Genomic DNA, 24,899 nt, shown 5'->3' with positions numbered 1-24,899 from the left:
CTGCCCTGGGTCAGAAGCAGTGTTGCAAGACACAGCACATCCACAGCACGGCTGCTTCATAAATTTGGCAACCCCCGTCTAGGGTATTGGCTGCATGTTATTGTGGCAAAGTAGTATGCAGCTGATACTTTAGGGTCTATATGGGGCATTCCTACTGACCAGAGCCACACATCATTTTGTCTGTGATAGAGGAAAACTCTGTGCATAGAGAAATGATGACACTTTTATACTATGACTATCCCTCCATTATGCTATCCCCCAACCTCTTGTTACTGTCCTGTACTATTTCTCTGAATATTCATTTCCTGTTTTTGCCAACCCTGTGGTGGGGGAAGAGAATGCTACCACCAAGTCTTTCTACTTGAGTCATAAAAGGCGACAAAAAACAGGATGGGGATGGGAATAGGAGTCCTACTACCTGTAGCCCCAAAAGGGGACATTCCTAAAATAAGAAGAAAAGGTCAAAACCAAACCAATAAAAAAGATTATCAGCATTCATTTTTTGACTGGAGATAAGTCTCCGACCATCAAAGAATGCTGCATAACTCTGGTCCATAGGGATGTGACTAAAGCCCCTAAAACATTCAATCCATCAATAAATTGACTCATTGCCCTAGATCTCTCATGCTGGTGACCCATGGTTCTTAATTGACCAGCAACAGCTTTTGGATTGGCCCACAAGTCACTTGAGGAAGAAATACTGTGCTATTACCTGGGTATGGCTAGAGTGGGGCAGCGTACAAAGAGGTGTTTGATATCTTTTGTCTGATAATTGCATGTGGTGCAGTTTGTTTCTGTAGCCAGGTCTATTCATTAATGGTAGTGTGTTGGCAATGAATAGTGACGAAAAAGTAGTTCGTTGCTGTTGTGCGAGTGTGGTTTTTGTTTCTCTTGGGATGGGTTTTTTGTGGGGCTAATGTCTGGAGGGGTTTAATGAAATAGGGAGTTTGATGGTAGGACTTTAAGTGCTTGTATTTACCTAACTGTGGCACAGTGGGACCTCTTATTAACGGACATTAATTAGCTGTGACTGCGGTGTTTTTGCTGTGTTTTTGGTGTTTTTGGTGCTGTTGTTTAGTGCTTGCAATCACTCACTGTGCCACCCAAAAACCACTCCAAAGCACCGAAAACACATATAATGTCATATAATGGCCAATCATCGCACATCAGAAACATTAAGAACGGAGTACCACAGGGCTCAGTTCTATCCCCCACATTATTTAATCTATACATGCATGACTTACCCACACCAGACACCTCAGAAATACAAATCTCTTCCTACGCAGACGACATAACAATCACATGCACACATCGTAACACAGACAAAGCTGCAGAAATAATCCAGCCTTACCTTGACACACTCAACACATGGTTCATCACAAACAGACTCAAAATAGCTCCAACCAAATCTACAGCAACACTTCTCACCAACTGGACAAAAGAACACAAATACATACCTCATCTCTACATCAACAACACTCTAATACCACACACAAACACACCGAAAATTCTTGGTGTAACATACGATACCTCCATGTCTTTCAAACAACACCTCACAAACATAAAAAACAAATGCACACCTAGACTTAACGCACATTAGTCAATCACTGGAACAACATTTGGACAAAACAAAGAAACTAATATAACAATATACAAACAATGCATACGCTCAGTGATGAATTATGCGAGTCCTGCATGGGCTCCTAATCTCAGTGAGACACACCACAACACCCTTCAAATCATACAAAACAAAGCCCTAAAAACAATTACAGGCTGCACAAATACAACACCTACAGACCATTTACACCATGAAACAAAAGTCCTCAAAGTCAAGGACCACCTCGACATGAGAGGCACACAAACACTTGCTGCAGCCACCACAAACACATCACACCAGCTACACTACATAGCAGAACACCCACACACACCAAGAAACATTAAAACTACACCCAAAGACCTTTATTACGCACAGATACTCTCTTCTCTTCCTCCACAACCACCAAATACCAGCCTCCGGAAACATATTCATAATCATATCACTCACCGCTCCATTAACACACTGAAAGACAACACACTGCTGCATGCCAGACCCCCTGATATCCACCCTTCTGAATCATCTCTCCCACGAAAGGACAGAGTCCACTTGGCCAGACTGCGATGCGGTCACCACCCAGCACTTCTAAGCTACCAGAAGAGGCTGGACGACCGTGTTGTGAACAGCTGCCCAGGATGTAACACTTCACCCCATACCATACAACACATAATGGAAGACTGCATTATACACAATCATGCACGCAAACAACACAACATACACTCTATTAAGGATTTGTGGGAAAACCCAGTTTCGGCTGTGGCCTTCCTTGGGGAGACGGGACTGCTCGGACAGACAGTCTAGGGAACGACAACAACAACAACAACAACCGAAAACACAGGGAAAACACCAAAAGCACAGCTAATTAACGTCCATTAACCTCTTCCCTCTGAGGCACATCGCACATCTGGCAGCATTAGCTGCCCGACGTGCGATGTTGCGTCATAATAATCGCATTATAAAAAATAAAGTCAGTGCTCAATTGTCCATTCTCTTTCACCTGTGTATTTTGATAACCATAGAAAAAATGATGAAGCCAGTTCAGAGAGAATAAAAATTACGTAGGTACGACTACAATAAATATAATCAAGATGGCGACTTCGGCATCAGTGAGTACCCACTTGCTCCTCATACCACCTACGTAGGCGGCACTGTATGGAAGTGGTTAATGAGAGGTAGTACTGGCAGTGAGAAGAATGTAGAAGAAAGGGAGGCCTTTTGGATAGACTTAAATAAGTGCATATAGGGTTTAGGGAGAAATGTCAATGTAATAGTACTGGGAGACCTTAATGCTAGGGTAGGAAATGGTCCAATTGATGGAGTGGTTGGGAAATGTGGAGTTCCAGGAAAGAATCATAGTGGAGAGTTGATGGTGGAAATGTGTCTATAAAGAGAGTTGATGATAGCAAATACAGTGTTTCGGAAGAAAGTCAGGCATAAGTACACATGGGAGAGGGTGGTGGAGGGAAGGGTGGTAGATAGAGCATTGATGGATTATGTAGTGGTAAATAGGACTATGACAGGAAGAGTTAAGGATATACATGTGCTAAGGGGAGAGGGTAGGGGAATATCAGATCATTTTTTGGTGGAAGGTAAGTTGAGAGTGGAGGATAGATGGAGAAAGAGGAAAGGGACAAAAGGTAGGGAGGTGCTTAGAGTGAACTCTTTAAATGAAAAGGAAAAGGAGAAGGAGTACAAGAAGAAGCTGGAGGAGTGGGAGGGAGTGAAGGATAGAGTAGAGCTAGGTGTGGAGGAGGAATGGGGATGGTTCAAGGAGGGAGTCACAGAGTGTGCAAGGATGGTGTGTGGAACAAGAAGGACAGGAGGAAATAGAAGGAAGGGTAGTGAATGGTAGGATGAGGAAACAAAGAAGGTTGTAGAAGAGAAGAAGCGAGCTTTCACAGATTGGCTACAAAATAGGATGAGGGAGTCATATGAGAGGTACAAAGAAAAGAAAAGAGAAGTTAAGCAAAAGGTAAAGGAGGCAAAGAGGAGAGCAGATGTGAAGTGGGGTAAGAGTATGACAGAAAATTTTGAAAGTAATAAAAAGATGTTTTGGAAAGAAATTAAGAGAGGAAGAGGAGGCAAATCAGGTAGAGAAGAAAAGGTAAAAGGTGCAGATGGAGAGATGATAATGGAAGAGAAGGCAGTAAGGGGAAGATGGGCAGAATATTTTAGGGAGTTGCTAAATGTGAAGGAGGATAGGGAGGGAAAGATAGTTGCAGTGGGAAATGCTAAGAAAATAAGAGTGATGAGTGAGGAAAATGGAGGAGAAATAAGGAAGGATGAAGTGAAGGCAGTTGTTAAGATGATGAAAGCAGGTAAGGCACCTGGTCTGGATGGATGCCATGCAGAATGTCTAAAGAAAGGAGGTACAGTGATGGTGGACTGGCTGGTGAGGTTATTTAATGTTTGCTGGAGAGAGGGTAGAGTGCCGGAGGACTGGAGGAGTGCTTGTATAGTTCCACTTTACAAGGGAAAAGGGGACAATTGTGAATGTAGTAGTTTCAGAGGGATTAGCTTGTTAAGTGTAGTTGGGAAGGCTTATGGGAGGATCTTGATTGAGAGGATTAGGAGAGGAACAGAGGGAGTAATTGGTGAGGAACAGTGTGGATTTAGGACGGGTAAAGGTTGTGTAGATCAGATCTTTGTGGTAAGACAGATATGTGAGAAAGCTGTAGGAAAGGGGAAGGATTTTTTTTGGGCTTTTATGGATCTGGAAAAAGCTTACGATAGGGTAGACAGAAAGGCACTGTGGGAGGTTATGCAGATGTATGGGATAGGAGGAAAGCTTCTAGGAGATGTCAAGAGTTTTTATGAGAGTAGTAGAGCTTGTGTCAGGATTAGAAATGGAGAGAGTGAGTGGTTCGTGGTAAAGTTGGGACTTCGTCAAGGATGCGTTATGTCGCCCTGGCAGTACAACTTATACATGGATGGGGTAGTGCGAGAGGTGAATGCTAGGGTAGTGGGTCAGGGATTGGAGATGGTTAAAGAAAATGGAGAAAAGTGGGAGGTAAGCCAGCTGTTGTTTGTGGACGACACTGCGCTTGTGGCAGAATAGGAGGAGGGATTGAGGAAGTTGGTGGCAGAGTTTGGGAGAGTATGTGCTAGAAGAAAGCTAAAGATAAATGTGGGTAAAAGTAAAGTGATGAGATATACAAGGGGTGAAGGTGGCAATAGACTGAAAGTGAGTATTAAGGGAGAGCGACTGGAGGAAGGGGATAGTTTTAGATACTTGGGTGCAAATGTGGCAGGGAAAGGTGGAGTGAAGGTGGAGGTAGAATGTAGATTGAGAGAAGCGAGTAAATGCCTTGGTGAATTGAAGAGTGTAATGAGGAATAGACATTTAGGAATGGATGCTAAGAGGACACTTTATGAAGGAGTGATTGTGCCAACATCACTGTATGGGGCAGAAACATGGAACATAAGAGAGGAAGAGAGAAGGAGTTTGAATGTGTCTGAGATGAGGTGTCTGAGAAGTATGATGGGGGTTACTAGGCTAGATAGAGTGAGAAATGAGGAGGTGAGGAGAAGAACGGGGGTGGAAAGGGAGTTGGGAGATAGGGTTGATGAAAGAGTATTAGGATGGTTTAGACACATGGAAAAAATGAGCGAAGAAAGACTAGTAAAAGAGGTACGGAAGGCAGATGTGGAGGGAGTGAACATGAGGGGACATCCTAGGATGAGATGGATTGATGGGGTGAAGGGGGCTTTGGGGAAGAGGGGAATGTCTGTTGAGGAAGGACGGGAGAGGACAGAAGACAGGGGTGAATGGAGAATGGTTGTATATGGATGATGTTGTGATGCATGAGGTGGAATGGGTGGGGGGATGGGGGGGTGAGGTAGTATGTGTGAGTAAAATCTGACGCAGCCCAAAGGGATTTCTCCCCGTCTTCTCCTTGTATGCATGGAGGGACGGAGAGGGGGGGGTCGCCGATTTAATGAAGCGGCCTTGATGTGGATGTGCTGTGTCTTGCGACACTGATTCTGACCCAGGGCAGTGGACAAGGTGCAGGGATGACCCGTCATCCAGGAAGTGCTAAGATAAGAAGGAGGGTGGAGGGGTGTGGAGTGTATTCAGGGATGGAATGGGTGGGAATGATTTTATGCCTTTTCCTTTTTGGGTACCTCCCTTGTAAGGGGGAAAATGCCTTGGTATATGTAAGTATGTAGTACTGGGTCCCATCTTCTACTCTCCAATTTTGTCATGCCTAGCCTCAAATTGTACAGTTCCAACTTAATCTACATCTTTGATTTCCAATTATTATATTTAGATTTGGAAGCTCACTGGCCGAGTGGGTTAGGGCGTCATTACTTGCGATGAAGGTCGAGGGGATGGCAGTTCAAACCCTGCCACCAATGAAGTTAAACCAAGGGCATGGTTCATTAAATTCCACGCTACAAAGCCCTCTGTGAGGGGCACCGTCCTAACCTTACAATAGGGGGGGAGTTTGTGACGTTAAACCATATCATCATACTTAGATATGTATCTTGATGGATGGATTGGGTGAAGTGGGTGTTGAGCAAGAAGAGAATGTTGGACAAGGAGATGGGGATGAGTGGAGTGGCTGTGTATAAATGATGCTGTTATGCATAGAAGGGAGGAGCAGGGGAGGGGAGAGGGGGGGTAGGGGTGCTTATGTATGAATGATATTTTGACACAGTCCAAAGGGATTTCTCGTCTACTCTTGTTCTGCATATAGGGATGAAAAGGAGGGCTTGCCAATTAAGTGAAGTGGCCATGATGTGATAATGTGTCTTGTTACATTCCTTCTGAACCCAGGGCAGTGGGCGGGATACAGGTATGACCCATCATCGATAAGGTGTTAAGATGTGAGGGAGGAAATTGTGGCGGAGGGGAGCGGAATGGGTGGGAGTGGGTACGTGTCTTTGACTTGGCTAACTCCCTTATAAGGGAGAAAAATCTCTTGGTATATAGATTTGCATCTGAATGTGAATACATTTTTGTACAGATGTGGTGTAGGTGATAAGCTGTTACATATGTTTGAGTAGTATGCTGCTGGTGTAGTTTTCTTGTTGTATTCATTTGGTTGTGCTTGTGTGATGTAATGACATGGGTAAGCTGGGTTGAGATCTCTTATATTTAACTTGTTATTTTCATATGATATTCTATGGAGAGGATTTTATTTTCCGTTTGAAAATTATATAATGAAGTGGTTTTGATGCATTCTGTTTTTATTCCTAGTATTTTATCTTAATCCTAGTATCCTAGTATCTTATATTAATCCTAGTATCGTAGTATCTTATCTTAATGAAGTGGCCTTGCTGTGGATGTGCTGTGCCTTGCGACACTGCCTCTGACCCAGGGCACTGGACAAGGTACAGGGATGACCCGTCATCCAGGAGGTGCTAAGATAAGAGGGAGGGTGGAGGGGAGTGGAGTGTATTTAGGGATGGAATGGGTGGGAATTATTTTATGCCTTTTTCTTTTTGGCTACCTCCCTTGGAAAGGGGAAAAAGCCTTGGTATATTTTATCTTATTGGGTTTGTAGGGTGTCTTATGTTCCCCTAATTATTGGAAACTATGCTGTGTATGAGTAGTGAAGTGTGGTTCTCAAGCCATATTTGGAGACAGAATAGTTTATTTTAGCTGAAGGCACAGTTCCTTAGCATATTCTGGACAAAAGCAGCACAAAAGAAAAGATATTACACATGATATCAGTACCTGTCGATCAATAGCAGCAAACTGCCAGGACCATTTGTTGTTGTAGAGGAAGGGCCTGTGGTCAAAACGGTGGTCATCTGGAGAATAAGCCTCAGCATGATAGGCTGGGGTGAGTACCGTCATTTTGTGTCTATTGAGGCTGTAGAATCGGAAGAACAATTTAACCTTGGCGGCAACCTGAAACATACAGAGGAATGTAACATATATACATCTCTTATGGGATGGGTGGCATAATATATATTCTGAATCACTGCGTACAATAAAACATCACGTACCTGCATTTGTTTTACCTAGATTTTGGAATACCTGGGCACCACTAGTCATAATAATTAGAAATGTACTTCAGATGAAAATAATTATTTCAGGTTCCAAAATGACCACCACATAAATATCAGTCAAGCTTCTCATAGCTACTGGGCCTAGGTGTTTTAGGTGGATGATCTTGTCAAGGCCTTCTGTATGGAAGTTTACTGATTTCCTTATTGCCTCTAATACATCTCTGCTGGTGAAAGGAAGGTTGGTACCTGTATCTGGTTTGATTTTCCTAATTCACTTGATTATTTTCTATTTACTGGAGTTGTAGGTTTGTAACTTGTTTAGGAGAAGTGCATGTTTATGTCCTGCAAGGTGGACAGTGAAGCTGTCCATCTTCAAGAACCCATCAGCCTCCTCGTCTCCATCAGGAGGTGTAGCACTGTGGGGATGACACTCGCGTCTGCGGACTGGGCCCAAGATTTCTATCAGTTTCAACTGTATTTCTTTCACTTTTTTTTCTCACATGGAGACCTGACCACCAGCAACTGCTCCCCTCCCCCTTCCACTTTCAGCCAGCGACACAGAAACAGTCCCACACAAATACAACACAGAGAGACCTGTGGGGGTGACCGAGGACTCCTGTCAGCCATTGTTGGGCTGCAAGTTTTCCACTTAGTGAAACCTGAGCCAACAATTAATCAACTCCAGTGCAACTTTAAAATTTCAGACGTACCTCAGCTGGAGTAAATGATGAGGACCACAGGTGAATCAGTTTGCAGAACATGGAGTATGGCCCACATCCATCTACTTTGCGTAATTTTCCGTACATTGCCAACTCATTGTATGTCATGCCCATGTCGGCCTCATCTGTCTGGGCCAGACGTCCTTCTACCAATGGTTCAAGTTCAGCCGTAGGTGGGGAATCAAGGATGGTAGAGAGGATTGGTAGATTCAGTCTGTAAGTTAAATGAATTGTAATGATTGATGATATCAAGATACTACCTTTCTCTGTAAACATAAGACACATCCTTTCAATATGGTGGCCAGGAATTTTGCTGAAATCCTGAAATATCATTTTATTCAATTATGGAGACATCCTCAAAAAAAGTTGAAACGATTGCAATTAACGCCCTTCAATCTGGTTGCAAACTTGGTAATTCATTCGACTGAGAAAAGGAGGGGAAAGAGAAAAGGGAGACAGAGGAGGAGAGGGAAAAGGAGGACTGCTGTCCATGCTGTATTACTGAGAGGCTGTTTCTCTGTCACTGGCTTATAGTTGTGGTAGTAAGAAAGCAAATCCCAGTTGTTAGCACTCCTTATGTGAAAAGTTGAAAGAAATACCCTCAAAATTGATAAGGGAGATAGGTCTACACTGACTATTCCATCAACTTTAGACTATTCCGGCCCTTTCATAATTATGAAACACTCAACCACTTGGCTTTTCACTTTCTTCAACTTTGCCTGATATTTTACAGATTTTATGAGGCAGCCTTGCTGTGGATGTGCTGTGTCTTGCGACACTGCTTCTGACCCAGGGCAGTGGACAGGATGCAGGGATGACCTGTCATCCAGAAGGTGCCAAGATGGAGGGAGGGGGTGGGGGGTGGGGGGAGTGGAATATATAGGAAATGGAATGGGTGGGAGTGATTTCTATCCCTTTTTCTTTTTGGCTACCCCCCATGTAGGGGGAAAAAGCCTTTGGTATATGTATGTATGTATGTATCTAACTGTAGGGTGTCTACCAGATTAAAGGGACTGAAAGGATTCTAATTAACTTCTTTAACAAGGCATACTTTATAGCTTTTGCTCTGGCAAATGTTACATGATTTGATCCAACTGAGGGTTGTTCATCTGGACTAAAGAAATCAACCATCACAATGGCCATGAGAAAATTTAGCTCTTCAAGTACATTTTGTAAATTAAAAGAAAAATTTTTGAGCATGACTTATGTTATTCAAAGCAATGCAATCTTCATTTTAGAATTAAGAGACATTTGAGAGCTCTGATAACAATTACAGACCTATCCTTTGCAAGCCACAAGAACTTCTTCAGATCTGACTTAGAAAAGCCACCAATGGGATTAATATCTGCCGAGCTGCAGTCATACTTGGTCATGTAACCTCTCAAGGCTTCATCTACATTGGCTGATCCAAGAACAAGCAGCCCTCCTGGTCGTCCTCGTACCCACAAGAGTAGCTGTTGAAATAATGTAATCAATTAATCAGTTAACAGTCCCAGGGTTCCCTCCAAAGGGTCAATCAATTGATCTGTTTCTTCAATTATCTACTGCTGGACACCACCCAATATGGCCATACACACAAACAGTTGACCAAAGAGGAAATAAAATACTATAACAACTCCCCCTGATTAAACAACATGAATATACTCAATTTCAGCAAACATTCCACTAGACAACCTCACCAACACAATCAATAAGCAACACCCCCTGACATAATGATGTGCACACCCTCTAACTACAAACAACATAGAAAACCATGAAGATCTCTCCAAAGACCACTTTCCTATAAAAATTTCTATAGCACTATAGCACCAGATGCAACCACCACACAGATGACACAGAACACCTTTTACTAAAATGCCCCACACTAACAACCCCCCATATAACAACACAATATATCTTCCCTAAGTGACTTGTGGTTCTGCCAAGAGACCATTGCCACTTTCCTAGAGGCTGCAGGTCTTCTGCAAGAGAGACCAGGAGCAACATATTGATTGATAACTACGCCAAAGAAGCATCGTTGAGTGTGGTTCTTAAGAAGCGTCTGTAGACTGTCTTAAGATTATTTTTGTTTTGCTGGCCATAGCTTGTGCTTGCTACTGAACCTAGTATGTTTATTTATTTATTTTTTTTTTTCCACTGTCAGTTCTTTGATGTGTGGCCTGAAGATCATGTGAGGATCAAAAGCAAAGTGGTGACATGGCAGGGACAATAAACGAGTTTTTGGATCAGTGTGAGATGAGTGTGGCAAGGGTGTGTGCTCTGACTCCCCCATCCTCCTTGTATGGGGAAAAGACATTTTGGTATGTATATATTTGTATGTCTTTTCTATTGTGAGCATCCATAGTTTTCACTTGATTCTCAAAGGGATCCATTACTCAAGTAACATTAAAAACTATTGCATAAGGGGACAGAGAGGGGGGAGGTTGCCGAATTTATGAAGCGGCCTTGGTGTGGATGTGCTGTGTCTTGCAACACTGCTTCTGACCCAGGGCAGTGGACAGGATGCAGGGATGACCCGTCATCCAGGAGGTGCCAAGATAAGTGGGAGAGAGGAGGGTGGAGGGGAGTGGAATATATAGGAAATGGAATGGGTGGGAGTGGTTTCTATGCCTTTTTCTTTTTGGCTATCCCCCATGTAGGGGGAAAAAGCCTTTGGTATATATATGTATGTATGTATGCCTTAAAGTATTCAAACTGAACTGTAGACACCTGATGGCACTACTCACCTGAGCAAAGAGATAGGCAAGGACCATGCGGAGTCTGGCTTGCACATTTTGAAGGGCTAAGTTCTCTCTTGGGGTACCACCATGTGCACGGAACTTAGGAACAAATTGAGTGGAAGAACTGAAGATCAGAAGCAGCACTGATACACCCCTGTCAATGGCTATGGGAAGGTGATAGCTGCAATAGAGAGTAAAACATAAATGGTGAAGAATATTATAAGAAAATGTAAACACAATATTGATATCGTCAAGGGACTTTTTTGTTTTCCTGTATGAAACCTGAATATATCTTGGCATGAGGTAATGTATATACAGTAGATCCTTAATGCTTGCAGAGGTTAACCAATAAATACCCCGGTGAGGATTAAAATTCCAAAGTACCCAATAAGTAACCCTTCCTGTTATATATGTCACTATATACCTTCCAATCTGTTGGGAGAGGGTTTTAGCACGCTGTTTTGTTTCCTGTGATGAATTCTCTGTTGCCATGTAGACAGTGTGGAACAAGCGGCCACACAATTCCCTTGGGTCTCTTGGTACATAGTCTCCTTGTGAAACTATACGTCGTACATCTTCAAGAACCTGTAACAGGACATACACACATATACCAAAGGCTTTTCCCCTTTACAAGGGAGATAGCTAAAAAATAAAGGCATAAAATCCACTCCCACCCATTCAATCCCCAACACACTCCATTCCCATCCACCACCCTCCCTCCCTCTTATCTTGGCTCCTCCTAGATCACCGGTCATTCCTGCATCTCACCCACTGCCCTGGGTCAGATGCCATGTCACAAGGCACAGCACATCCATAGCAAGGCTGCTTCATTAAATCAGTGACCCCCCTCTCCATTCCCTCATGCAGAAATGGAGAAGACGGGGAGAAATCCCTTCGGGCTGCGTCAATTTATTTTTCACACATTCTCCTTCATCCCCATCCCCCACTCACTCCCTTTCATGCATCACAGCATCATCCATACACTACCATTCTCCACTCACTCCTATCTTCTGTCTTCTTCCATCCTTCCTCAACAGACATTTCCCACTTTCCCTGTGCCCCTTTTACCCCATCCATCCATCTCATCCTTGGTCGCCCCCTCATGTTCACTCCTTCTACCTCTGCCTTCCACACCTCTTTTACTAATTTTTCTTCACTCATTCTTTCCATGTTGAGGTAACAATTAAAAAACTGTATGTACCACAGGGCATTTAGAAAAAATTAAGAGGAGTAGAACTCATATATGAAAAATGAAAGGAGGAATAACGTTAGATAAAAGCTATCAGCATTCCCCTTTGACAGATTAATCTCCAGTCATAAGAGAATGCTACATAACTGTTCCATTGGAGCAACACTGAAGTCTGTACAGTACTAACAATATATAACTTATGCAGTCAGTACCTTATATAGGTATCAAACTATTCTAAATATGATTAATCATACCTGACTCTCTCCATTGGCCACAGCATTAACAACCATATTACACATGGAATAGACAATGGTGGCTGTAGATGATGAGTCAACTCCACCTGAGAGAGGTAGCAGGTAGCCCCCTTGCCCAGACCTTCGTAAATAATCCCACAGCCAGCAAGCTGGACCCTTCAGGATCTCCTCTTCAGGACTTGGATAAGTGACTTGAATGGGAAGGCATGAGGGAAGAAAGATGTCTTCCTCTTTTGAAAGAGCAAAGTTAATCTGAAAAAGAGAAAAATAAAAATACTGTTTGGTCAAAGCAAAAATAGTTTTACAAGCAGATAATGACCTATTTGTTAATCATTCAATTTCAAATACCTATTACTCGTCATACTTTTTTCCACCCAGTCTGTCACTTCCTCTACTCAATAACTTGTCTCTAAATCCACTCCTCCTTTCCCTACAACAAGCAACTCCAGGAAGTTCTCTACATTCTCAAGCAGCTTAGCCTTCACACTCACATTCAACCTACCACCACCATTTGTTGTAAACCTCGTAATTTTACGTGTACCCACATCACTTATAACTTCCTTCCCTCACACATCCTACCAAATTCAGTCACTAGGGTATACTTGAGCCATATTTTGACTTACTTTTACTCTGGGATAGGATTCACTTTGAGCACCATGAAGTGTCCTACTTCTGATACTTGTCCGATACTTGCGGATGTCTTCAAGGTCAATGGTGGCAGTGATGACCTCTACTTCACTTAAACTGTATGGTATGGTTTGTGCTACTATGTCTCCATTTAAGGAAATTAATGCATGCCCGGTGAAATATGTTCTTTCTCCTACAACAAGAGAACATTAATCACAAACCAATACTGTGATATTCAGTGGAAATGACAAATTCTGCTGCATTGCTTCTGACAAGAACAATGTGATGGAACAGGGACGACCCTTGATCAACAATCTGCTAAGATGGGAAGGGTAAGGAATGGGTGCAGGGTGGGTGTATAGTTTGACTTGGCCTTCCCTTATACGGGGGAGCCTTTTGGTATATGTATATCAGTTATCAACAGAACCAGATGAAAGGTTGCAATGTATTAATCTGTAGAGGTCACCTAACTTTTCCCTTGTTCTATAATTCACCTCCACCCTTATTTCTCGTTTACCTATTAGGTGATCCTAAATACTTTAAGATCATTATTTCCTCCAAACTCTGGCACATTCCCCTTCCTGAGACACACATTACACGACCTCACTAGCCAATCCACTATAACTGCTCCTCCCTTCTATCTACTACTCCACATGACTCCTATCTAACCTTAGTGCCATACCTATTTTCATTGCTTTCAGTGGCATTTGTACTTATCTTCACAGCTTTTATTATTTTCTTCTCCCATTAGTCTTCTTCCACTGCCACAATCAAACCCTCCCTACCCTACTCCACATTCAACAGCTTCCAACAAGGCAAAGATACTACAACGAGACAATGATATTTGATTCTTTGGTAAATAGCAAGTCCAAGTTTATAGGAGTGTTATTTCCTCTCTCTAAGTCATCTTTTAAAACTGGGTCATTGTGTTGCAATATCTAAAACAAGGTATTACCCCAGGAGTCTAGTGGGAATACTGACAGATTTTGAAGATTGGTTGTAGGGAGATGTTTCTCTTTGATGTGTCATGCAAGACCACCATTTTAAGGTACCATTGTTCCCAGTTATGGTGTAAACTTAACATACAACATTCATGGGTTCCACATTTGTAGTTCACTTTTTTTTTTTTTTTTTTTTTCTCTTTGATGTGTTAATAAGTTTTGTTTTCCAAAATTTTTGCTGTTTTGGTGTTGAAATTGATTTAGGTGTCTTTCTGTGGTTATTTCTTTGTATGTGGCATCGGTGGGTGGGCGGGTGGGGGGTGGGGCACTTAGTAATTATTCAGTATTCCCTAACCCCTGCAAATGTTGAGTCAAGTGTAAATGGGCTGAAAGCAACTGAAGAAAAAGAGGTGAGGTACTCATGTACAAAATTTAATTAACAAGATTTTTTTTTTCTTTTACAATCCAGCCTTACAGACTAAAACATCTATCAATGGCATGCACTTGCAATATAATAAGATACATGTCTATTGCTGGGAGGGTATGGCTGATTCCTTAAAATGTTTTGAGAAGTACACAAAAAACACTCACCATCACAGCCTCGTAGATTGCCAAACAAATAGCACCCCCCACTTTTGGCAGTTGCAGATTTCACCAAATCTACAGATACATAGCCTTTGCGGATCTCTGTGTATGAGCCAGAGCCATTTACAGTAATTTCTACTCCATCTAAACCCATAGGAATATGTGAGCTGAAATTATCAGAAGAACCTCAGTTTGTAAGTTTCCTTGATAAATACAATTTTTCTTCAATGATGAAAAAAGTTCCAATTGTATAAAAGCACAAATTGATAGGTTTAAAGCACTAAATTAGTGAGCTTATTGAATATATATCATGAACAAAAAAAATACTATTTTTTTTTTTTTTTAACTTGTACACCATTTCCAACAAAGTGAAATATTGTGTCCAGGCATGAGGGGGTTGTTTATTGATCTGAATGTGTATGTGTTTTTGTGTGGTATGGGTAGAAGGTTGTTAGCTGCTTGAATAGTATATTCCCAGAGTACCTTTTTGTTGTATTCTGTTGGTGGTGCTTGTGAAATTTAGTACAAAGGATGTGTGGTGTTCAGAGTTCTGGCAAAAAATTGGGTTCTTGTCATTTTCATGTGATATTCAAATGGGGGAGGATTTTGGTTTCTGTATGCAGGTGTCCAGTTGGGGTGGTTTTGTTTTTTCCCTTTTCGAACATACATTGGTACAATTCGTTTACTACATACACTGCCTTTCTAATCATCACTATACTGATATCCAGTCCCATTACTTTTTTATATTTGAACTTTGCAGTATGAGGAGCTATGATGAGAGGGGGAAAGGGTGGTGGATGGGAGTGGAATGGGTTGGAGTAGGTACATGCTTTTGATTTGGCAACCTCCCTTATATGGGGACAAAAGTTCTTGGTATATAGATAGATAGCCAATATATCTCCCATTTCTTTTTATGTCTATTTACTTCTCCCTTTAACCTTTCCTCAGCATCAATATTTCAAATTTCATCTTCCATATCCTCATCAACAGTTCACATTTCCTCAAAGTACTCATTCCACCCATCTGCATGTTATTGTGACAAAGTAGCATGCAGTTGATACTTTAGGGTCTATATGGGGCACCCCTATGGACCAGAGCCAAACATCAATTTGTCTGTGATAGAGGAAGACTCTATTCATAGAGAAATGATGACACTTATTATACTGCGACTGTCCCTACATTATGCTGTCTCCCAACCCCTTGTTACTGTCCTGTACCATTTCTCTGAGAATTCATTTCCTTTTTTTTTGCCTACTCTGTGGTGGGGGGAAAGAATACTGCCACCAAGTCTTCTCACTTGAACCATAAGAGGCAATTAAAACTGGATGGGGATCAGGATTAGGCATCCTTCTCCCTGTAGCCCCACAGGGGACATTCCTAAAAAAAAGTAAAGGCATAAGAGGGTCTAGGAGTTTTCCAACCAGTACCCTATGGTTTGGGTCCTTTAATGTGTATGGATGTGGTATAGATGAGAGTAAAAGGGAAGAGATAGGCAGTATGTTTGTGAGAAGAGAGATGGATGTGTTGGCATTGAGTGAAACTAAGTTGAAAGGGAGGGGCAAGTGTGAGTTTGGGAGTGTAGTTGGGAGGTTCTCAGGAGTGTAGAGAGGATGAGGGAGAGAGGGGGTGGCTATACTAGTAAATGAAGAGATAGGTAAACGTGTAGTGGAGTGGAAGGAGGTTTCTTCGAGGTTAATGTGGATGAAGGTGTAACTGGGAAAGGAGATGTGGGTGTTTGTAAGTGCATACGGGCCTGGTACTGAGAAAAGTGTAAAAGAAAGGGAGGCTTTTTGGATAGATTTAAATGAGTGCATACAGGGATTTGGGAGAAAAGTAAATGTAGTTGTATTGCAAGACCTTAATGCTAGGGTACAAAATGAACCAATAGACAGAGGGGTTGGGAAGTGTAGAGTTCCAGGAAAGAATCATTGTGGAGAGTTGATGGAGATGTGTCTAGAGAGTTGATAGCAAATACAGTGTTTAGGAAGAAAGTCAAGCATAAGTATACATGGGAGAGGGTGGTGGAGGAAAGGGTGGTAGATAGAGCATTAATGGACTATGCAGTGGTAAACAGGAGTAGAATAGGAAGAGTTAAGGATGTACATGTTCTAAGGGGAGAGAGCGGGGGATATCAGATCATTTTCTGGTGGAAGGTACGTTGAGAGTGGAGAACAGATGGAGAAAGAGGAAAAAGAGAAAAGGTAGGGAGGTGCTTAGAGTGAACAGCTTAAATGAGAAAGAAAAGGAGTACAAGAAGCTGGAAGAGGAGTGGGAGGGAGTGAAGGATAGAGTAGAACTATGAGTGGAGGAGGAGTGGGGTTGGTTCAAGGAGGGAATCACAACATGTGCAAAGATGGTGTGTGGAACAAGGAGGATGGGAGGAAATAGAAGGAAGGGTAGTGAGTGATTGGATGAGGAAGCAAAGAAGGTTTTAGGAGAGAAGAAGCAAGCTTTCACAGATTGGTTACAAAATAGGACGAGGGAAGCATATGAAAGGTACAAAGAAAAGAGAAGAAGTAAAGCATAAGATAAAGGAGGCAAAGAGGAGAGCGGATGTGAAATGGGGTTAGAGTATGACAGAAAATTTTAAAAGTAATAAAAAGATGTTTTGGACAGAAATTATGAGAGGAAGAGGAAACAAATCAAGTAGAGAAGAAAAGGTGAAAGGTTCAGATGGAGAGATGATAATGGAAGAGAAGGCAGTAAGAGGATGATGGGCAGAGTATTTTAGGGAGTTGCTAAATGTGAAGGAGGATAGGGAGGGAAAGGTTGTTGCAGTGGGAAGCACTAAGAAAATGACAGTGATGGGTGAGGAAAATGGAGAAGAAATAAGGAAAGATGAAATGAAGGCAGTTGTTAAGATGATGAGAGCAGGTAAGGCACCTGGTCTGGATAGATATCATGCAGAATGTCTGAAAAAAAGGAGGTACAGTGATGGTAAACTGCCTGTATAGTTCCACTTTGCAAGGGAAAAGGGAACAAGTGTGAGTGTAGTAGTTTCAGAGGGATTAGCTTGTTAAGTGTAGTTGGGAAGGCTTATGGGAGGATCTTCATCGAGAGGATCAGGAGAGGAACAGATGGAGTAATTGGTTAGGAACAGTGTGGAATAGGACGGGTAGAGGTTGTGTAGATCAGATTTTTGTGGTAAGACAGATATGTGAGAAAGCTATAGGAAAAGGGAAGGATTTTTTGGGGGCTTTTATGGATTTGGAAAAGGCTTATGACAGGGTAGACAGGGAGGCACTGTGGGAGGTTTTGCAGATATATGGGATGGTAGGAAAGCTTTTAGGAGCTGTCAAGAGTTTTTACAAGAGTAGTAGAGCTTGTGTCAGGATTAGAAATGGAGAGAGTGAGTGGTTTGAGGTAAAGGTGGGACTTCGTCAAGGATGTGTTATGTCACCCTGGCTGTTCAATTTATACATGGATGGGGTGGTGCAAGAGGTAAATGCAAAGGTAGTGGGAAAGGGATTGGAGATTGTTAAAGAAAATGGAGAAAAACCGGAGATAAGCCAATTGTTGCTTGCGGATGACACTGCACTTGTAGCAGGATCAGAGGAGGGATTGAGGAAGTTAGTGACAGAGTTTGGGAAGGTGTGTGAATGAAGGAAGTTGAGGATAAATGTAGGTAAAAGTAAGGTGATGAGATGTACAAGGGGTGAAAGTGGCAGTAGACTGGAAGTGAGTATTAAGGGAGAGAGACTGAAGTGGTTATTTTTAGATACTTGGGTGCGAATGTGGCAGGAAAGGGAGGAGTGGAGGTGGAGGTAGAATACAGATTGAGAGAAGCAAGTAAATACCTTGGTGGATTAAAAAGTGTAATGAGAAATAGACATTTGGGAATGGATGCTAAGAGGAGATCGTATGAAGGGGCAATTGTGCCGACAACACTGTATGGGGCAGAAACATGGAACATAAGAGTGGAAGAGAGAAGGAGTTTGAATGTGTTTGAGATGAGGTATCTGAGAAGTATGATAGGAGTTACTAGGCTGGATAGAGTGAGAAATGAGGAGGTGAGGCAGAGAACGGGGGTGGAAAGGGAGTTAGGAGATAGGATGGATGGAAGAGTATTGGGATGGTTTGGACACATGGAAAGAATGAGTGAAGAAAGATTAGTAAAAGAGGTGTGGAAGGCAGATGTGGAAGGAGTGAACATGAGGGGTCAACCTAGGATAAGATGGATGGATGGGGTAAAAGGGGATTTGGGTAAGAGGGGAATGTCTGTTGAGGAAGGACGACAAAGAACAGAAGACAGGGGTGAATGGAGAATGGTTGTATATGGATGATGTGATGCATGGGGTGGAATGGGTTGGGGGTGAGGGGTGAGGGAGTGTGTATGAGAAATAATTTGATGCAGCCCAAAGGGATTTCTCCCCGTCTTCTCCTCTTCTGCATGAGGGGTTGGAGAGGGGGGGTTGCCAATTTAATGAAGCAGCCTTGCTGTGGATGTGCTGTGTCTTGTGACACTGCTTTCGACCCAAGGTAGTGGGCGAGACACAGGGATGACCCGGCATCCAGGAGGTGCCAAGATAAGAGAGAGGGAAGTGTGGGGAAGGGAGTGGAGTGTGATGGGGATGGAATGGGTGGGAGTGGTTTTATGCCTTTGTTTTTTGGCTACCTCCTTTATAAGGGGGAGAAAAGCCTTTGGTATAAGTATTATTTCTTACATTCCATCTTCTTTTCTGGCCATCCCAAATCTTTCAATTACTTCAAAAATTGATTTTTATTCTTTTTAAATATTCAGCTACATTCTGTCCCCATCTAACATCCCGTTCACTTTGCAGTTTGCTACATTCTATATCTTTCCAGTAACATAAAAATCCTAATAGTTGTTAAAATGAAAATTTACTAGTGCAAACAGTAATGATTCCTATGGATAATTGAATCACCTTAAAGGGTTCCATAATTCTTCACAAATCTCATAACCAATGCATGTCTCAAGTGTAGAAATCACAGCATCACCAAAAGGGACAGTTGGCTGACCCGTGATTTTGGAGATCATTCGAGGTAGGAAATGTTCCTCTGTCTGACGAATCTAGTCAACAAAATAAAAAAGAATTGTACATATATGTTTGCTTAATACAAATATTGCTTAATACAGATATAAGTCCCATCCCAAACCAAGAAATCTACTTTGTTAGTTTAATCAACTCCCTTCCTTGACTATTCATGAAAGTCCTCACCTTTTTCCAAGCTGAAAACCATCGTGTTTCTCTATAGTTACCATCATCACACAAAATCATTTTTGGGCGAATAAGTAGAATCTTCCTGCAATCAAAATTACACAAAATAATTTCAAACAATCAAACTGGTATATCAAAATGCAATGTCAAAATAGATCCTTTCAGGGTCTTAAATTGATGGGTGTTAACAGACAAGCAAGTGCTAAATATGTGAAAAAAGTATAATAAAAAACAAATACGAGTGAGACCAAGGAGAAAACTTAATTAACAGTTTGTAATGGTGATCTTTCTTGTGTTTTTATGTATATATTTCCTGTTGTGTTTATCTATTAATATATATATTTATTATTGTATATTTTGTGAGCATTTTGTAATCGCAAGGCAATTCGTGCCTGTCTTTCCCGCCAAAAGCAAGAGTTGGCGTGGGTTAGTATTGCTCTCACCTTCGGAGTACACATGTCTGATCAGTGCTTTGGATAAAATTACTTAAAAGAAAAAAAAAAAAAAAAAAATCTTTTATAATTCAGCCACCCCTTACAAGTTGCCTCAAATTTTACCAAGTGAAAAATTCACAGCCCAATAGTGACTGGTGTTGATTAACAGATCCTCCCACAGATCTCTCAGGACTGTTATCTGTGTTATATTGATGCGGAACTGTTTTTACATTACTGGCTGAAAGTGGTATGGAGAGGAAAGCAGTTGGCAATTGGCAGCTCTCCATGTGTGAAAAAATGTAAGACAAACAAATGAAGTTGAGAGAGATTTTGGGGCCCAGTCTGGGGACAGAGTGCCAACCCCTCAAGGCTGCACCTCCTGATGGAGGCGAGGGGATTGATGGGTTTAAAAAAAAAAGTGATAAACATGAGATGAAAATTATGATGGAAGCATACAAGATGAAAAAAATCTACATGTACTAAATATGAAGGAAAAAAAACAATGGGTACAAAATTTCATAGTATCTAAACAAAGACTTACCTATTAAGAAAAACTAAGCGGCAGTTGTACGTAACATTTTTATGCATGACTGGCATTCCGACATCTATTATAATGTCAACACATGATGGATGTTGTAACAGCTTGGCAACCACTTCCCATGAATGTAGCATCGTGTCACATTCATGAAAATGATCATTGCAGCTATAACCTCTGTTTAAAAGGAAATTCATACGTATAAATGCATAGATATTATAAAATGGTTGGGCAATAATAAAGTGATATATGCTGTCTTCATTGTACGGTGGGATATGAATAGAAAGGACTCTTCAAAATATTATTATAACATTTACAGTAATGAATTTTGTTCTTATGATGACAATGCAAAATTAATTGAATATACACATTATGAAAGAAATGAAATATGAAAAAAAAAAATAAACCTACATTATACAAAACATGTAAAAATCAATAAAAGTATAAATAATGTATTGCGTTAGTCTATAACATTCTTATTCTATGAATAGATAAAAAAAAAGAATACATACGGAATTTCTAATTCTGGTCCACTTCTGTATGAGGCTCCTGAAGCCTTTGCTTGTAGGATGGAGTCCACAATGCGCTCATAATTACCCTCAAAGTCTAAAGCCCACTGGTTAAGGGAACAAGTCGCAACCACAACCTTGCGACCCATGGCTCCCACTTGTGCACTGCACCTTGCCTAGAAGGTCTCTGTATCACAAAACAATACTATATATAAATATACTTAAATTGATTAAAATATTTATGAAAAGAACCAAATTGTTCAGCTATAATTAGTGTCAAATTCTTGAACTGCACCACCTTATTCACAAGAAAACTGGGTACCTTTGCCATCTAACATACTTAACTGCATTTATCTACTTGTAGTATATGGGAAAGGAGCTATGTTCATGGGGGTACTGTCTTATTCTCCAATTATCATACCAAGTTCTAATTTGGGTTCAATAATCTTTGCAATTTCAGTTTACATACTCATATCTGTATGGAAGTACATTTCTTCACATATTTGAAAAATGTGGTCTTCTTAAAGTTATACCCATGACCTCACAATGACCTTCTGTCCCAAATCAAGAGATCTCGGTCAAATCATACTACCCCCATTCAGCGACCTGAACACTGCAATCAAATCACCTCTTTCTCTTTGTTCCATTAATATTGGGGTAGAGGACATAGTAAATAAGAGATGAGCATAATTGAGAAGAGTAACTGACATCTACTTAGAAATTAATTAATATAGTTAGTGACTTCAGCAATTTTATATTGAGTATAGAAGGTAATTTTGTGTAAAGAAACTATTAATATTAAAAAATACCAAGATTTAGACAAAAATGTAACATTTTCAAAAGCCAAGCCTATTATTGCATCATAAACATGTACACACATGCCCAGTTTGCTTCACATGCAGATCATATATAAATGCGCACACTGTTACTACTTTAACAGTGATAGTACCATGCAGGACTTGAAAATTTTCTGAAGCACTTTTCAAAGAAATTTCATAATTTCATGGAAACTAGTATCTGAAAATATTACACAAAGACCCCACCCCCTTAATTTATCCAAATGATATAGCCCAAAAATAAAAAAAAGTACAGTCCAGCAGTTGACATTTACTGATAAATGAAGATTATGAAATAGGACCTCGAGCATAGTATGATAGTATCAATCCTGTATATTATATATACCAAAGGCTTTTCCCCCCTTACAAGGTCAAGGGAGGTAGCCAAAAAACAAAGGCATAAAATCCACTCCCACCCATTCCATCCCCACACACTCCATTCCCATTCAGCCCCTCCCTCCCTCTTATCATCTTGACTTGGCTCCTCCTGAATATTACAATAAAATATTTACAAATAGCTATACACAATTGGCCTAACACCTTCATCCTTTTGACACTACAGGGCACATATGCCTCTATTCTAGCTGTCACCAGTCGTCTTATTAATATCTGATATGGTAAGAGTTACCGAGTATGATTTATATTTACACAACACCGAAAAAATTATACAGCTCAAGAATATTTGTCCCAGCTGCAATCCTGTACTAGATCCTGGATATTCAAATATACACATACAGACAATTTCCCGGGTGTTTCCTAATTTTCATGTATTTTCTATACTCGAATATAATTCCACGGTTACAAAAGCGATTTGTTAGGGTTCTAAAGACAATGATATCCTTAGATGACCTACGTGCGTTTGTCTAGACTCTAGATAAGAAATCGGGTGTTTTGCACAAAATAACTCGATCGTGGAATACAGTAGTGATGATCAAATGTTCTGTTTGCAGAAGTGTGATATTTGCTTTTGGACACTGTTGCAGACCGGCTGTTGCCTGCACTACCATGAGCTCTATACAGATTATTCCCAATCAGCTGATATGACCTCTTTGACGATAAGCCGCAAAACTGCTACCCGTTGCTATGGTACCATCTACGTTTGTTGTGGTATTTTCTGCCGTGGATTACATTACCATTCCTAGCACATGTTTGTACATATATAATGTGTGTGTGTATTTATTTACCTAGTTGTATTTTACGGGAAGGGGAGCTATGCTCGTAGGGTCCCGTTTTCATATCTCGTTTTATCAAGACTGTTTTGAAATTCGTGTATTGTTTTTGCACACACCACTTTCTTATCTAACTTGTTCCAAACATCTATTATGTGGGAAAAACTGTTCTTTTTTTAGGTCTCTTCTATAACTGTCTTTCTTGATTTTATTTCCATTTCCTCTTGTATCTCTACTATCCCATTTTATTAGATCCTCTCTATATCTATAGTTTCTATGCCTTTCATGATTCTATAAATAGTTATCATGTCTCCTCTCTCTCTTCTTTGCTCTAATGTCTGTAGCTCAAGTTTTGCTAGTCTCTCTTCATATGGTAGTTTTGAGAGTGTTGGTGCCAATTTCGTAATTGCTCTTTGTAATCTTTCTAGTTTTATTATACTTTTTTTTTTTTTTTTTTTTTTTTTTCTTTTTTTTGGTGACCACATCGTCGCTGAATACTCTAATCTTGGTCTTATCAAACTGACCAGTATTTTCTTCAACATTTCTTTGTCCAGGTATGTAAATACCACTTTGATTGTTCTTATTAAATTATAAGTTTCTCAATTTTTTTTTATATGTTTCTCAGGGGACATATTATTCATAATAATGACTCCCAGGTCCTTCTCATTTTCTACTTTTTTAATTTCTTCTTCTCCCAATTTATATGATCTCACTATTCTTTTTTTGCTTTTTCCAAATTTCATTATACTACATTTAATATTGAATTCCATCTCCCACTTCCTACTTCATTCCCATAATTTATTGAGATCACTCTGTATCGACTCACTATCTCCTAGTGTTCAGTTTTTTCAACAATTTTGCATCGTCCGCAAAGAAGCTCATATAACTTTTAATTCCTTCATCCATATCATTAACATATATATATATATATATATATATATATATATATATAATATATATATATATATATATATATATATATTGTGCCGTTACGAGCAGTAACGGGGCTTTTTTTTTTATAATTCCGTGTACCTCCATGTTTACATTTTTTTTTTGTCGTAAGGCTCGTTTCCCCTCGGAAGGGGGTTTCAATTTTGTTTTTTGTAATGCTTTAATTTTAAGTGTATTTCGAACAGAGACCTCATCTGTTCGAAATCCCACCTTTGTAAGTTGTCTGCAAGCTATGTCGCAAGATAACATCGCATTATTTGTACAATGTTCACTTTAAGAATTAGAATTAAGAAGGTGTGTAGGACTGGGTGCCGTTTGTGATGTCACGTCACGCATCTAGGCGCCAGTCTGGTTCGAAACTCGAGAGGTGTACACACCCCTCTTTGTGACCAACTCAGTAAGTCGTAAAACCCTTTATATTTTAGTTTTAGAGTGTACTAGTGGATCCTTGGAAATACTTTTATATTATGTGTAGCTTTTAGCCTTTAGTAACTACAGTCCCATTTCCAGTTTTCATCATTTCACCGTAACTATCGAAATTCCTTTGGGTCCATCCTGCGTGATGGATCGGATCTGCTATAAAGTGGTATCGAACATTCCCGTGAATAAATAACCTTACGTCCCAAGTCTGTCTACGTCACGTATGCTAAGATGCTGATTGTCTATTTGATCTGCGCAGTCCCCAGTTCGCTGCG

At 40.7% G+C, this 24,899-nt stretch overlaps 1 protein-coding gene across 4 annotated transcripts in view; it reads right to left on the bottom strand.

The window, feature by feature from the left end:
• Positions 1-23,150, bottom strand: part of LOC143039453 (glutamine-dependent NAD(+) synthetase-like) — a 30,105-nt gene extending 6,955 nt beyond the window's left edge. The window contains exons 1-13 of one of the 4 annotated variants that reach the window (XM_076209527.1): positions 23,130-23,150; positions 21,252-21,435; positions 20,746-20,916; positions 19,771-19,855; positions 19,477-19,622; positions 14,597-14,757; positions 13,061-13,257; positions 12,438-12,689; positions 11,419-11,579; positions 11,001-11,175; positions 9,553-9,728; positions 8,266-8,488; positions 7,278-7,454 (exon numbers count right to left, since the gene is read on the bottom strand). In XM_076209527.1, coding sequence (XP_076065642.1) covers positions 7,278-7,454; positions 8,266-8,488; positions 9,553-9,728; positions 11,001-11,175; positions 11,419-11,579; positions 12,438-12,689; positions 13,061-13,257; positions 14,597-14,757; positions 19,477-19,622; positions 19,771-19,855; positions 20,746-20,916; positions 21,252-21,397 — 2,070 coding nt within the window. In that variant the 5' untranslated portion in view covers positions 21,398-21,435; positions 23,130-23,150. Of the gene's footprint in view, positions 1-7,277; positions 7,455-8,265; positions 8,489-9,552; positions 9,729-11,000; positions 11,176-11,418; positions 11,580-12,437; positions 12,690-13,060; positions 13,258-14,596; positions 14,758-19,476; positions 19,623-19,770; positions 19,856-20,745; positions 20,917-21,251; positions 21,436-22,732; positions 22,755-22,937 lie in introns of those variants that run through there. The other 3 variants (XM_076209525.1, XM_076209526.1, XM_076209528.1) reach the window with 3 other exon arrangements.
• Between the last annotated feature and the right edge of the window lie 1,749 nt (positions 23,151-24,899).

The sequence above is a fragment of the Oratosquilla oratoria genome, chromosome 26 (assembly GCF_046742065.1).
Source record: "Oratosquilla oratoria isolate Oo_2021 chromosome 26, ASM4674206v1, whole genome shotgun sequence".
Classification (NCBI taxonomy): Eukaryota; Metazoa; Arthropoda; class Malacostraca; order Stomatopoda; family Squillidae; genus Oratosquilla; species Oratosquilla oratoria.
This window is presented reverse-complemented; position numbering and strand designations above follow the sequence as displayed.